Source organism: Strix uralensis, chromosome 12 (genome assembly GCF_047716275.1).
Source record: "Strix uralensis isolate ZFMK-TIS-50842 chromosome 12, bStrUra1, whole genome shotgun sequence".
Taxonomy (NCBI): domain Eukaryota; kingdom Metazoa; phylum Chordata; class Aves; order Strigiformes; family Strigidae; genus Strix; species Strix uralensis.
The window spans coordinates 20,185,146-20,200,158 of record NC_133983.1 but is presented as its reverse complement, the minus strand read 5'-3'; the positions used below and the strand labels follow the sequence as shown (position 1 = coordinate 20,200,158).

The 15,013-nt window shown below is 41.8% G+C and overlaps 1 protein-coding gene across 1 annotated transcript; it reads left to right on the top strand.

Annotated features, from left to right (window-relative positions):
- The first annotated feature begins 4,150 nt into the window (after positions 1–4,150).
- On the top strand, positions 4,151–14,694 carry MPHOSPH6 (M-phase phosphoprotein 6). Its single transcript, XM_074881525.1, has 5 exons — positions 4,151–4,339; positions 8,240–8,352; positions 9,927–10,017; positions 11,044–11,138; positions 11,587–14,694. Exons 1-5 carry the CDS (start codon positions 4,289–4,291, stop codon positions 11,729–11,731), a joined length of 495 nt encoding a protein of 164 aa, XP_074737626.1. The 5' UTR covers positions 4,151–4,288; the 3' UTR covers positions 11,732–14,694.
- Positions 14,695–15,013: the final 319 nt, after the last annotated feature.

The window sequence follows — 15,013 nt, the reverse complement described above, 5'->3', positions numbered from 1 at the left end:
TGGATCTATGTTACCCAAATTACAGGAGTTTGGCTTCTGCGTCATTCTTTCCATATCATTCCCCATCCACAGGAAACCTTGAGGTCAACTGAGGAACACTGGACAGGGATTTAAAACACTCTGTGTGTGTCAGCTGCCACCTAAGCTGGTGCCAATGCCAGAAAAGGGGACTTCAAAAGCTAAGAGGATGAGTCAGTGCAGTCTGAGCTGACATGCCACACGCTGAAGCGGAGAGCTGTAGCTAACCCATATCCTCCGTGGATTAGGTACAAAGCAGGCTGAGCAACGCACGCAGGCCAGCGGGTTATACATGCATGCATCAAAGGGTAATGAATATTGTAACAAATCCCCAGTCACCTAGGACCTTAGCAGTTGTCAATATGCTGCATGCATTAGCGGCTCAGAGCTTGGTGGGAGCAAGAGAGATAAAAACTGAGTCCTCCACTTCAAAACCGTGACTCTCTACCACTTGGAGAATTTCACACTACTTCTGCACAGGGTACAAAACTGCCTTTCTGATCCCACCCAGTCGTACACAGCGCTTCACACTTCCCTTTCAGGTTTGCAAACAGACCTCCAGCAGCTCTACTTCTCATTTTCTTTTTCTCATTCATAGAGAAAAACACATAATATCCTTACTTAAAACATAGTGGAGGAGTTTGACAGAAATTAATGACTCACCTGTCATACTATAAGAATTTTGATATTTGCAGGGGGAAAAAAAGGCTTTGAGTATTTTGAGAGCTGTAAAAAGCTGCTTCAGAATTCAAAGACAGCTCATAAAAAATCAAGTCAACTGATAGGTTGGTGTAAGCTTTGAGATACCCATTTTGCGCTACAATTGCAATACTGCGAGAATATTAATAAATAAAAGGTTGTGAAAAAAAGTAACCCACGAGTTCCCTCAAATTAGATCCCATTGGCATGAAATTAGTTCACAGCTGTGGCTTGTGTTGCTCCAAGAGAGATTACTTCTTAAATAATGTTAATGACAACTTTGATTTGACTTCTGTAATTACTAGAGGGAGAAGGGACCACATTTCCTAGGAAGAAAAATCTTTTATCTGCTTGTTTAATGTACAATCTTTGATGAGACGGAGCTCCTTTCCCCTGAGTTGTTTCCCTGAGCATTTTTGTTTTGAAAAAGAAATGGATTTCCAGGTTGAAAGCGGAGCTGCCGTGCAGCTGTCAGAGCTGTGGCAGAGGTGTCTAATTGTCATTTACAATGACCCTTGATTCTTCTCTAAATAGAGCATCTCTCCCACCTCCTCTCCTCACCCTCGCTCTACCTCACAAGCAGGCGTATTTACAGGGCTGGATTCTTCTCTGAGCTACCTCCACCACCACCAGTAAATCATAAAAATTTCTCCTATAATCAATGGAGTGTCTTCAGATTTACCAGACAGTATAATCTGGTCCACGAGACAGCTGATTGTTATCTATAACCTCCCCATCCAATTCAAGCGATGGGAGATGTAATCCAAAAATTTCCTTTGGACTTTTTTACTGCCAAAATAGATCAAATTCTGTGGCAGCCTTTTTACAATCTCCACTTTTCTAAATAAACATCACACAGCCTCTACTGCCTTTACTGCAAAACACTTATCCCTGCTGGTATCGAGGCACGTTGTTAGCTGATGTGCTGACACAGAAAACAGCGGCAGCATCTCTGTGCAAGCCCGTAGTGCCTCACCAAGACGCGGGGTGCAACGGGGCGCAGGCTCTGGATCCCAAGCTCTCGCTCACCATGGAGCACCGGGAATAATCCTTGTGGTTAGATGAGTTGAAAGCCCCTTGCACTGTCCCCCTCCCAGTTAGACACTGCATGGCATTGTAAATTATTAGACCCAGCTCCCAAACATTAAAGAGATAATGGCATCCTGGCTTGCATCAGAAATAGCGTGGCCAGCAGGGACAGGGAAGTGATCTTACCCCTGTACTCAGCACTGGTGAGGCCGCACCTCGATTACTGTGTTTAGTTTTGGGCCCCTCACTACAAAAAGGACATTGAATTACTGGAGCGTGTCCAAAGAAGGGCAACGAAGCTGGTGAAGGGTCTGGAGCACAGGTCTGATGGGGAGCAGCTGAGGGAACTGGGGGTGTTTAGTCTGAAGAAGAGAAGGCTGAGGGGAGACCTAATGGCCCTCTACAACTCCCTGAAAGGAGGTTGCAGAGAGCTGGGGATGAGTCTCTTCAACCAAGTAATAAGCGATAGGACAAGAGGCAATGGCCACAAGTTGCACCAGGGAAGGTTTAGGCTGGATATTAGGAAGCATTTCTTCCCAGAAGGGGTTGTTGGGCGTTGGAATGGGCTGCCCAGGGAGGTGGTGGAGCCCACATCACTGGAGGGGTTTAAGAGTAGGGTCAACTTAGTGCTGAGGGATATGGTGTAGTTGGGAACTGTTAATGTTGGGTTGATGGTTGGACTGGATGACCTTCAAGGTCTTTTCCAACCTAGATGATTCTGTGATTCTGTGATTCACAACAAAGGTATCGGACAGCTGATGTGTGCACTGGCCGCATCCAAACCAGGCTGGACGCAGGGTGTGCTGAAGAAGGGGGCTGCAGGAATTGTTGAGCTGGGTTGCTCCGCAGGCAGGGACAGGGGAACTGGAACAGCTCTCACAAAGGGCACCAAGCAAAACCTCGCGCTGCCGTAGCTCACTGGCTGGAGAAGCGCTGATGGATGTGCAGGAATGTATTTAGAACAAATCATTCAAAGTACGTTCCCGGACTGTAAATTAAATTAAACTGCTCAGAAAAAGCCCTGAGTGACATTGAAGGCCATGCAATTAAATGCAGAGCTCTGATTTGCAATGATCAACAAAAAGCAAATACATTATTAGAATGCATGGCAAACAGAAAATAACAACAAAAATTGTGAGATTATGGCTGTATTATACTAATTAACAGTTTTCCCCCATTGGTTTGTTCGCTAAGGTTCAAACATATTCATTCTTTGATGCACATTTGTATTTATAAAACTGTGAATTTCTTCCCAGCCTTCTTTTGTTGGCAAGGGTTGATAGCTGTTAATGAGAATGTGAACAGAGAAGGACCTAAACATGATGGGGCCAAACGAAGCAGGATAGCTCCCACACTCACAAAGACTTTCTCGCTGGGGCCTTGAATTTCAGAGCAGCTTCAACTCATTTACGGAGCCTGGAAATGAAGGTGCCTTGCCTATATGAAAATTAAATACTTCCATGCAGTGTTATGACTTTGCCTTGAGGCGGTTGTGGCTCCGTGTTTCATTCACGTTTGTGGCCATTTTAACCCACTGAGCTTAACTGTATAATAAGGATGCCTGGATGTGGATAATTCTTCCTCCTCCTTTCCCACTGCAATCAGGTTTTGCCCTTCGTTATACAATTTTGTGGACTCTATTAGAGCATAAATCTTTACAGAGTTCTTCAAGCTTTGACCTACATCTTGCATATACGGGAACTTTTCTCCCTAGATTGCCTTTTGGAGCACAACAGTTCATTAAAGTTTTGAACACTGAACCCTCACTCTTACTGCTTTATTGCCTGGTTTATGTGCCAAATGTCAAAACAGGCGTCAGAAATCTGATTTATGAGGATATATACAGAAATTGTGGTACCTGCTTGCGACTAGGAGTCAGCTGGCAATTTCTTATCATGATTTCCTCCTCAGCTACCAGGGCCCAGGCTGGCAGCCCAGAGACAGCACAGCCAAGACAGAATTCAAAGATCATGATTCAGGACTAACAAAGCTTTGAAGCTTTTTTGTAGTATCTTTGAATTTATATGCTTTCCAATTTTAACCATTTTGTGACTTTTTTTCCCAAGTAAAAGTCAGTGCTGATTTTTAAAAATGAAATTTAAACAAGTCAAGCAGTCTCCAAATGCCAGTATGAGATTTTATACTCTTTCCTTCTCTCTTTGAAATATCAGAAAATTATGGATGAAACCGGAAGCCAGCAGCACTCCAGAACGCACAACCGTGGATAAGAAATCTCAGGTTCCCCTACTAATTTACCATTTCATACCTAATCACATTTATCTCCTGCTCACACACCCGATCTCCCTCACCCCACATAACCGGCTCCGTACAGGAAAGTTGCTTTTTTTAAAGTTGTTTTTGCACCAACCGCGCCCCCCCAGCGGCTCCAGGGTGTGGGCAGGGGCCTGTCCCCGCAGCTGCGCCCCGAACGCGGAGGGTGGAGCCGCGCCGCCGCCTCCTCCCGCTCCTCCCCCGCCGTGCGCGGCTTCGGCGCTACGCGAGCACGGGGATCCGGTGCGGCCTGCGGGTAGCGCCAGCCGCCATGGCCGGGGAGGTGAAGACGAAGCTGTCCAAGAACCTGCTGCGCATGAAGGTGACAGGGGGGGCGGCGGCGGGGCCCCGGGAGCGGGGCGGGAAGGACGGGCAGGGGGTGCCTGAGGCCCGGTCCGCCCCGGGGTGAGGAGCGGGCGGCCGGGCCCGGCTGCCGCGGCGCTGGGCGGCTGCTGCCGGGGGGCTGCCCGCCGCGGGCCCGGAGCCGTGAGGCGGCCCCGGAGCCGTGAGGCGGCCCCGGGGCGGGAGGATGGAGTCGTGAGGCGGCCCCGCGGCGGGAGGATGGAGCCGCGCCGGCCCCGGACGCGTGTGCAGCGGCCCGGGAGGGGCCGAGCCGTGCGGTGAACCGGGCGGGGGGGTCTCCCGGATAAACCAGGCCTGCTCGGGAGCCCCGTGCCTGGTGCAGGGTATTTCCCGTGTGTACACCGTGTGTACAGGCGCAGCGCCTGTCCTCGGCTGACACCCGGACTGTCTGCGACGTCCCGTAACGCCCGTTTTAGGACACGTATCTATTTATCGTCAGCTTCGCTCGCCGTGCCACTCGGGCCCGCAGCTCTCCGGGCTGCTCCCGTCCACCTTGAGGCCATTTCCGAGGGCCGTCACCGGGTACCGGGCTGCTCACGGGCTGGCGAGAGGGCTCGGGGGGTGATGAACTGCAGGGTCCTGCCGGGCTGGATCCAGGAAAGCAACTTCATGATTGCCGCAGAAGTCGCCCTAGCAAGAGCCAACTTTTGGGCACCACTTGAGAGTCTTTTCGTTCCACCTGGTTTCTCTGCAGTTAGGTTGCTTATTGTGAATAAAAGTGGTAAGACTTCTTCCCCCGCTACACACGCACACGTTGAAATTAAAACACTGATGTTGCTTGCCTTACCGGGGGGGGGGGGGGGGGGCTTTTAATCCTGAAAAAAAAGTTTCCTGTATTTTGTTCCCAATTTTTGTCTGTTTACTCTGATGTCGGATAAAATACCCAACCTGAATGGCTCCCAGCTCAGCAATGCAAGGGCTGTTAGTAACATCGTGACATGCCTGTTACCCTTGGAATTGTGAATCTCATGTCAAGACCGATGTGAAATTAGTCTCCGCTTACTGGCTAATGGATTCTGCTTCACATCGTGTACTACAACACCTAATTCAGTGGAGTACATTCTCCTGTGATTGATGGTTCTTTATTGCTGGAAAACAACCAGTAAAAGTCGAGTTGCCATTAATTTTTTTTCAAATGTTAATATCCATTAAATTTTTATAACGGAATATGACGGGGCCTTTGTGGCTTCTTGGTTGTGGTGTTTTATTTAACCATTTTTTTTCCCCACATATTTGTATGGGACTATATTTCAGGCACATGAAGTACACTCTGCTGCAGTAGGGTGGTGGAATATTTACCCCAATTAACAGATGCTGCTAATGAACTAGTGCACAGAGGGAAGAGAACACATCTTGCCTCGCTCTCAAAAGGGAGTAGATGTTGGGCTCAGTTAGCCAGCAGTGTATGACAGAGTAAGACTCCCATAACCTGCATTGCAGCATCATTTTTTCTTATTTAATGTAATACTCTCTTTTAAAGTGAAACTTCTGCTTCTGTTTGCCAGTTTATTAACCCCCTGAAGATTTCAAAAGCCAGTTCTTAGATTTTCTTCCTTGGAAGGCTGTGGAGGACCAGCCTGTGAATGTGCTGCCCGTGACATTTGCAGGTTTACAGTCTGGGCAGTAGTACCAGCTTCTGAAGAGATGAGTAGGTTTTGAAAAGGTCATGCACAGATCTTTTTTTTAGCACTTTCCTTCTGCAGATCTTCTTGTTTACAAATGTTTCAATTAATCCTTTAGCAGCTGCCTCCACAGGTACTGATAAGATGTATTATCACAATTCAGCAGGTGGGTGAAGTGGCACCCAAAGGTGACATGTGGTCAGTGGTAGCGTTGTGAAGACCATTTGTGCTAAGTCCTGGGCCATGTGTGCTCACTGCTTGATGTCAAAGGATGGCTGGTGCTTTTACATCTTGCACCATTTGATCCAAGGCCCATTGCTTGGGGAAACCAATACAAGTAACTGCTCAGTTACTGACTGACTTACTCTCTGTCTGCCACAATAGGTATATTTTTAATTAGGTGTTTACATTTTAGATAAACATGATCACATATTTTTTATCTAGTTATTACTGTAGTAATCTTTACGAACATAATCTTTAAAATGTAATGTGAAATGATTATTTAATTGGGTGCTTGTAGCAGAATTTCTCCTGTTGAGATTTCTGACTGGCTAACCAATTTCCTTGAGCAATATGGTTTTCCACATGATAGATTCACATATTTTCCTCGAGAAGATACTGTAATTTTAATTGGAAAGCTTTGACATATTTGGATCGACTCAGAAAACAAGTCAATTTTTCTTTCATTAAAGATCTTGTACAATGGATGCAAATAGAAATATAAATGGAAAACAAGATGCTAGCACTATATTGGCTTTTATTCAGAGTTTGGTTTGGTTTACTTGGGCATGTTGTAAAGACTGATAAGGTATGTGGGGTGTATATAATACATGTTTTACACATCTATATTACCTATATATTTTAAATAAGCTCTGTAATGCAGGTTTTTTTGTAGGAGGGAAGTATTTTGTGAGACCTTCTTGGGCTTTATCCCCAGCCAAGTCCATTTTAGCTGGGACCTAAGCTATGTCCAAGTCTATTGTTCCCCACTGCCACGTTACCTATCAGCCTGCAGGCTCATCTAAACGCAAAAATGATGCTGCTTTAAATGAGAAGGGTAAAATTAGTTGATAGAAAATTCCTCTGCAGTGTTGCCACATACAGGTATGCTTTCATAGCCACAAAGCAGTTTTTGTACAAGAGTGCTTATAAACTGTACTGGTAGACTTGCCTCTAGCTGGGAGCTACATTGGTATAAATGTACACCTCTGACAGACACAGTTATTCACACACTTTCTGTAGACCCTAAGGGAGGTCCCAGTTCCTAGGGATGTGAGAATATAAGGATTATTACCATAAAAGTATGAAAAGTTCTGTTTTTTCCAGCATGTTTGGTTAACATTGTTGATAAGGAAATGGTCATTCAGTTCAGGCACCTGACTTGAGAAAAATAAAAAGGGTGCTTCACATGCCTCAGGTCTGTAGTTTTGCGCGTGCAGCGACTTTTCGTAGGCTGTGTCAGATGACCTCTTTTACTCCCAGCTGTGAGAGGTTACTGTTCCTATCTGCCTGTTCCCATCCTCTGCCAAAGGTTATCACTGAGGAGGCAAAAATAGCATCTTACCCTAAACTAAATTATTGGTCTCAACTGATTTGGCAGACTGTTCCTGCAGTGAGTTAACAGTTGCTTACACATAGTGTTTGACTGGTACTTTGGTGGGTCATCAATGAGAACTTAAGAGCTGCCAACTTTTCATTTAGCATAGCTGGAGACAAAAGACTTATTTTTGTAGCCTCAGTTACCTTTTAGCCCTTCCAAAGGCAGGTTCCAGCCTTCGGGCAAGCCAGTTCATTAAATTAAAGGGTTGGAAGTATAGATGTTTCAAAAAATGGCCAACGTGGTAAGACATAGCTTTAGCTCTGAGCTCCAGTGCTGTTTGTACGGTGGCGTTGGTTTCTCTCTAGCCTTTGTTGAAATATTAGAAAAATCTTAGCAAAGTTAGGGAGTTGTAACAAATCCATCAAAACTAACAAGGAAAGGTCTGTTTCTTTGTATGTAAGTATAGATATGTGGCTGACTGTTGACTTCCAGTAGATAGCTGTGATCAGCAGTTTTTACTTTTCCATTGCATTTGCCCAAACTTAGACCAAACCCAGAGAAAAATCACAAAAAAACATTTACTTTTTATCAACTGCTAAATATTATGTAATGGATAAATGTCATCATGTAATTATTGCATGTTCAGAACACGATGCAAAAAAACTGAAGTTATGTGTTCATGTGTCTTTCTTTTTAGTTCATGCAAAGGGGTTTGGATTCACAAACTAAAAAACAACTAGAAGAGGAAGAAAAGAAGATAATTAGTGAAGAACACTGGTATCTTGATTTACCAGATCTAAAGGAGAAAGAGTAAGCTTGTACCCTTTTGTACTTCTTATCATCATTGGATTGTTGTGGAGTGGGAATAGCATATAGATATTTTTCCTGTAAAAGAAATATTATTAATAACCAATTAACAGAAGCAAAAATAGTGACAGACTGGCATTACAGCTTTTTTATTACTTGTTTTCAGGGACGTTCTCAAGGTTGCCTAGTGCAGTTTGACCTAGTTTCATTTCTTGTCTGTTGTTTCTTTCACTCACACATTCTTCTAGATGCATGTAATTAGTTTCTTTCAGGCAGGACCAGTTCATTCATTGCTGCTTTGTCCCTTCGTTTGAAAAAAAGAAGTTTGAAACCTTGTGTGACTGGAGCTGGATTTACTAACACAGTTAGGTCTGTTCAGGACAGTTTTGTCTTCTGGAGTCCAAGCTCACTACAAATCCTGTTTTTGAAATAGGAGAAAGAATGGCAAAAATAAAGGAAGGCCTAGCTAATAAGGAAGAAAATATCCATTCCTGCTATTTAGAAAGGTTCTTTAAATAGCAAGAGAACTACTTTAAAAATTGCTTGATTTTTGTCCTTTCAAAAGAGGAGGAAAATTCCATTGAGGGAGAACATACATAATTTTTAAAAAGCTGGGATCCAAGGAATTAGCTGTAGTTGAATAATATCATTGATAATCTATTCTCTATTACTGTTGGTGGGTATGACAAAAAGGTATTAGAGCTTCAGTTGCAGCAAGGAAGGTTCAAGCTGGACATTGGGAGAATTTTTCTAACAATAAGGCTATTGAAGCTCTGGAATAGATTGCCTAAGGAGACACTGGATTCTTCATCATTGGAAGTCTTTTGAGGACAGGTTAGATGGACCTCTGCTGTTCATGGAACATTTTTAACTGATCCTACCTTGAGGTAGGAGAATGAGCTTAATCTCTTCAGCCTAACTTCCTATGATTGTGGGAGTTTGTTTTACATGGGAGATGAAGAGGAGGAGGGAAGAGGTGCATATGTGTGTGAGGAAAAGAAGGATGGAACAATTCACGGAAGTACTTTTATCTAACACGTGTATTATGAACGCCTCAGGGTCATGTTTCTTTTCTCGCTCGTGCTCATTAAAAGAGGAAAAAAGAGGGAGAAAGGGGAAATCTTTCTCTGCTGAACAGAGAATTACACGGTGTTTTATATTCTGACAGACTCAACTAATGCCAGGTCTAACATCACAATGAAAAATTAATTAGAAGCTTTTGCTGGTATAGTAATGCCACCTGGAGAGTGATATTTATGTGGTATTTTTATTCTGGCAAAAGCATTAATGTAGGTGGAATCACACCAGCAAAGAGTGCTTTTTGTTAGGAGAGTTAATTTTGCTTGTGGAACTGGCACAGCTTTACTGGCAAAAAGTATTCCTTTGCACTCCAAGTGCCTTGTATTGAAAGATTTATCAGAGCAATTAAGCTTCAGAAAGTAGTTGATGGTTTAAAATACACTGTGGTTTTGTTTATTTGTGTGGGGGGAAGACAGCAAATGCTTTTTGCATTTGTTTAATTTGATTATTTTAAAGCACACTGTTTGACAAAATACTGGGTTTGGGCTTTCATGTAGGAGCTTTATAATAGAAGAGAGGAGCTTTATGCCATGTGAGGATCTACTTTATGGCAGAATGTCCTTCAAAGGATTCAATCCAGAAATCGAGGTACCATTTAAATGTTCTGTTTTGTGCTGGTCTCACATTAGGATTGAAGCCCTTGGGGATGGGGATTTGAGTGTTCACACTGCATGCTGTTTGGCCTTTGCAGAACCTTCCATAAATCCTTCCATGTACAGGAAGTCGGTGATTCAAACCAAAATGTTGATCTATGTAGCATCTGGTAAATAGGAGCTTTTTATCTCCTTGTGTTCATGGTCAGTAATTGCATGACTCCTGCAGATTTTCCCTCCTGAAGTGAGGAAGCTTTCCCACATGCTGCTCACCAAAACAGTAGCTCACTTTTCCTCCTGCTGTTTAATTTAGAGTCCAATCCTACAAACATTCAACCCCATTTATGCAACACTTACTGTGTAAGTCAGGGCTTAAAGTTTCAAAGTAAAAATTCCGGGCAAGAGATCTTTAATTTCTTTCTGGCATGATTTATGCTGATAGAACTACACTGAGATAGTAATAAAAATGTTACCACTGAACTGAAGCAAGAGTATGAAGGTGTAAAGACTAAGGTATGCAAAATGCTATGCAAGGTGATTTACTAGGGGATTCTTTTTAGTTATTTTGAACTTGCTCTCACTGTGACTTTGCATATTATTGCTTCATGGTTTTTACTAGTAGTTTATTGTAAATCCTTGCAGATATTTTTCCTTCTTAACAAAACCATTTCAAGGACTATGTGCTAACATCACAATGAAAAATTAATTATGATCTAATTGTCTGGTCTCCTGAAGATGCCTGGCGTGCCCTTGAGGATGTTTCAATAGTACAATTCACTGAAAACCCTGTCTCTGTGTTGCCTCTTTTCCCAAAGGCAAACTCTAAGCTTAGCTTAGCAACAGGCAGGCATGTTGCCTTTTTCTTCATGAGTTTTTGTAACAGTATGGTCTAACCTGACCGGGAACAGCAAATAATTATTAAATTTGATTCTTATCTTTTATGTATTTCTCTTACCAGTCAATTTCAGCATAGTTGCTTGTCAGGGTTACATGTTTAAGCTATTTCTTACTTCATTTTCAGAAGTTAATGATCCAAATGAACTCTAGATGCAAGGAAGAAATTGAAGTGGATGATAAAATGGAGGCTGATGTGTCAGATGAAGAAATGGCCAGAAGGTAAGTTATATTTTATGCCATCATCAATATCAGCTGGGAATATGGTATGTTACTGCATTATGTGTGGGAAAATAAACCCCAAAAGCAAACAAACAAAAAAAAAACCCCTAACAGATATGGTACTTTACAGAACTGATTTTCCAGATACTCTGGTGTGTGTTTAGTGGAATCTCCATCACTTTTGGAGGTAAAATATCTTGTAGGGGTTTTCTGCCCTTTGATACCCAGGTATTCCATGCTAATTCCCTCCTTGTTCCAGATTGCTAACAAATCCAAACTGTCAGAATGAATAGTAGCGTAGTAAGTGATCATGTAGTACTTGTGCTTCATAAGCTTCTGGTGACCAGCTTTTTTACGCCACTTAAATCGTTGATTAGATTTGTGATTTGCTCCATTCAAGTTTTCTGTGATTTTACTAAAAGCTGTGCATTTTTTATTATCTGTACAGATATGAAACATTAGTGGGAACAATTGGGAAGAAATTCTTGAGAAAAAGAGACCAGCGTGTACTCCAGGATGAAGATGAAGATGGGAATAGTAACACAAGACCTAGCAAAAAAGCCAAGAAAAAGTTCTTAAAACCTCAGGATTAATGTCAACTGCACAACTGGAGCTAATAGAAATGTTATCCATGAGATATAGTATCACGAACTGAAGTTTTTGCTATATAATGTAAAGGATAGATTTGTAAATCTGAGTCTGTTCTCATTGAAATTTCTACCATCCACATGACAAACATTTTTCAAAGTGGATGTGTGTATAATGGATGTCATACATCCTTTCCTCTCAGCAGCTTTTAATGTGTGGGACACTAATGCCATCAGGTTTTTTAGATGTTGTGCATAGGTAGAGTGTCACGTGCAGTCAAGAGCAACATTATTTACAATATATGATAACATCGGAAAGAAGTATTTGGAGTAAAGATGAGTTTTGTCCAATCCAGTAAGGCAATTCAGCTTGCACTGCTTTTTTATTACGAAAATGAAAACCTTTGCTGTCTTCGGATTGAAAGAAGTCAGCAGAAACATGGATATTTTTTTTTCTGTGCTAAAAATAAGATGGGAAAAGAACAGAGAGATAGAATCCATTTTGTTGAATTTTGTTTTTATAAAGCTTACTTAAAAATAGAGGGTTTTGTAGTAAAACTTTTTTTTTTTCTAGAGCAAGCCAAATATTGGGCAACGTTTACAATTTGACAGTTGAACAGATTGAGTCTTACTTTGTCTTCCAAAAGACGTTTGCTAATCTTGCCTCTTTTACAGAAAAAAAATCCAATCTTACAGTTATCTAGGTCTTGTCATAAAAGCATAATAGCAGCTTCTGAAACATTTTGGTGGTTAATGATTGTGGTTTAGCTAATTTAATGTAAAAAATTATGCTTAATACAATCTGATATAAGAAGTGATCCTGTTTATTAGTTGCCTGCACTGACTTTTTCTGTTTAGCGTGCAATGAAGCCATCTGAAGTAAGGATAGGACGGAAGCATCGTGCTCTTTCGTCAGTCAGTGCTCTGGGCCTATTGAAAAATGTCAGTGTGGTCTTGTCTAAAATTACAGCAGTTCTCTATACTCTGCCTTTCAACAAGAAATACTTTTTTCTATTACTTCATTTTCCCAGCCAGATCTCTAAGTTACTCATCCTTAATGCTGACTCTTTGGAGAAAGAGGAATTTGTTAAATTGAAGCCAGTAGTGGCCATTCTGTTATGGACACAGGAGCCTTTTTTTTTTTTTTTTTTCTTTAACAAAGCGAAGCAAGACACAAAACTCAATTATATAAAGAAAGAGACTGTATGTCTGCTGTATTTTGTGTGTGATATGTGAACTATAGTCCATATATCAAGAGCACCTCATTAGATATTCAAGATGAATCACACATGGAAAGAGAAATATACTTTTAACCTAGTAAAGGGACCTCATACAGGTGGAAAGTCTGTGATTCATGATCTGAGATAGTTTTTCGGAGCTAATTAAATGCTACTGGTTCAATTACTTAAAACCTGATCATATATTATTGCTAGCTGAAAAGAAGTTAATGATGGCAAGACATTTTTCTTCCCATGGAAGATGTGACCTGAGCTAACATATGATTTATTGTTGGTCATCACAAGAAAAACTCAGAATGTATCCCATTATTCTTTCTTGCTTATTAATAGGAAAATTATTCCCCTCTATCTGAACACATTTCTTCAATGGAGAGAGAGTTTCTGCATAGTTATGCTGGATAGTTGAGGGGGGAAAGTATGTTCTAGTGAACCACCATCAACCAGGAGATGTCACTGGAATTGCACGTCCTGAGAGATTGTGAATTGGAGAAGGTTCTGGTGGTGTCATGCAAAGGACCTTTTGGGTAATTTTGGTAATGAATAGTGGCTCAGATAAACTCCATGTGAAGTCTTTCTTTGCCAGGGCTCTATGCAGAGAGCTCTCTTGCATTGCAGAGTTCTGTTCAGTCCAATGGGGAGTAATTTTGCACAGTTAAAAGCGTTCTGCCGTACATTGGTCCTTAATTTCATGTAATTTCCTGAGGGATGGCAGGAAATGTGAGTGTCATGGTGCATGGGTAAGAGTGTGAGTGAACTCTAAACAGCTTCCTAGAAAATCCATGATTTTGGAATTTGGGAGGGGAGAAGGGTGGTTCTTCTGTTTCCTAAACATGCCCAACACCAACTGTGAAGAAATTACAGATTTTGGTTTATTGTCTTCAAATCCGATTGCCCTCTGTTCACATTTAGCTGGTGGCTAGGTGAGCTATTGAAATGCTACAATAAGACCAACTACTAATTTTTAGCACAATCTCTTATTCATGCGGAGTTTGTAAAATGCACCTTTAAAAGCACCATTCATAGTGCATTATTATGAGCAAGACAAAACTAAAAATCAGCCCTATGTGACCTTTTAAATGTACTTTTAAGTGCCCAAAGTTACAAGCAGGCGTTTTATGATGGGATACCCATCTGTATTTCCAACCTTATATATACATATATGTGTAGGTATTTTAAGTCTGGCTCTCGCTGCTTAGGCAGGGTGGAAACATTCTGCTGTATAAAACCTGTGCTTGAACTACTCTTGACAGAGATACAAGTGTAGTGGTGAAATACTCATAATGTGAACCTACATTAATTCAAGCTTTCTTGGCTCTGACATAGTCTCAAATGCAGATGCATTTTCATGTGCAGCTTCCTAAGCTGTAGAACTTTCCTGCATGGTCATGTTTCTAAATGAAAAGCATTTCTGCTTTGAGAACAAAAGCAAGTTGGGATGGGTAGTAAGCATTTTTGTTAGAGAAAATGGCTACTTGCAAAATTTAATTGGTAAAGAGTTACCAGACACCAGAAGTGTTTGTGCCTGTTACACTAAGGTACCTATTAAAGTGAACAAAGCAAAGTGTGCGTTGTAGTTTGTGCTCGCTGACAGCTCACAGTGTTAAGTTTAAGGAAGTCTCTTGTCAGGTGAAGTTGTGTCCCTCCCTTTGACAGGTTGACAGTGTTTATTTCTGTACTAACTGCTGATGTTGGAAACATGTAAGTATAGAACAACTTCATCTTTTTTGCTGATGTTTCTCGTTTTGTTACTTTTATTCTGCTTAGTCTTGGATCTTAAAAAGTCCAGGACCAGAGTCCAACTGAAGTGAGCCATCCTGTATCGTCCCTTTAGTAATGCATGAGCTGATTAAACTTTGATTCTTGGTGGAGGCGGGGGGTGTTCCGTGGTGCCATGGAGTTTGAACTGTGTTTCTTCTGTTATGTGTCTTGTTTTCTAATAAGACACTTGATTATACAACTCCACAATCATAGATGGCTGTCGTTGCCATTGGGCATTGTGTGTGTGTGTGTGTGTATTGGGCAGCTGGGCTGGGATTCTGGGACTTAATCC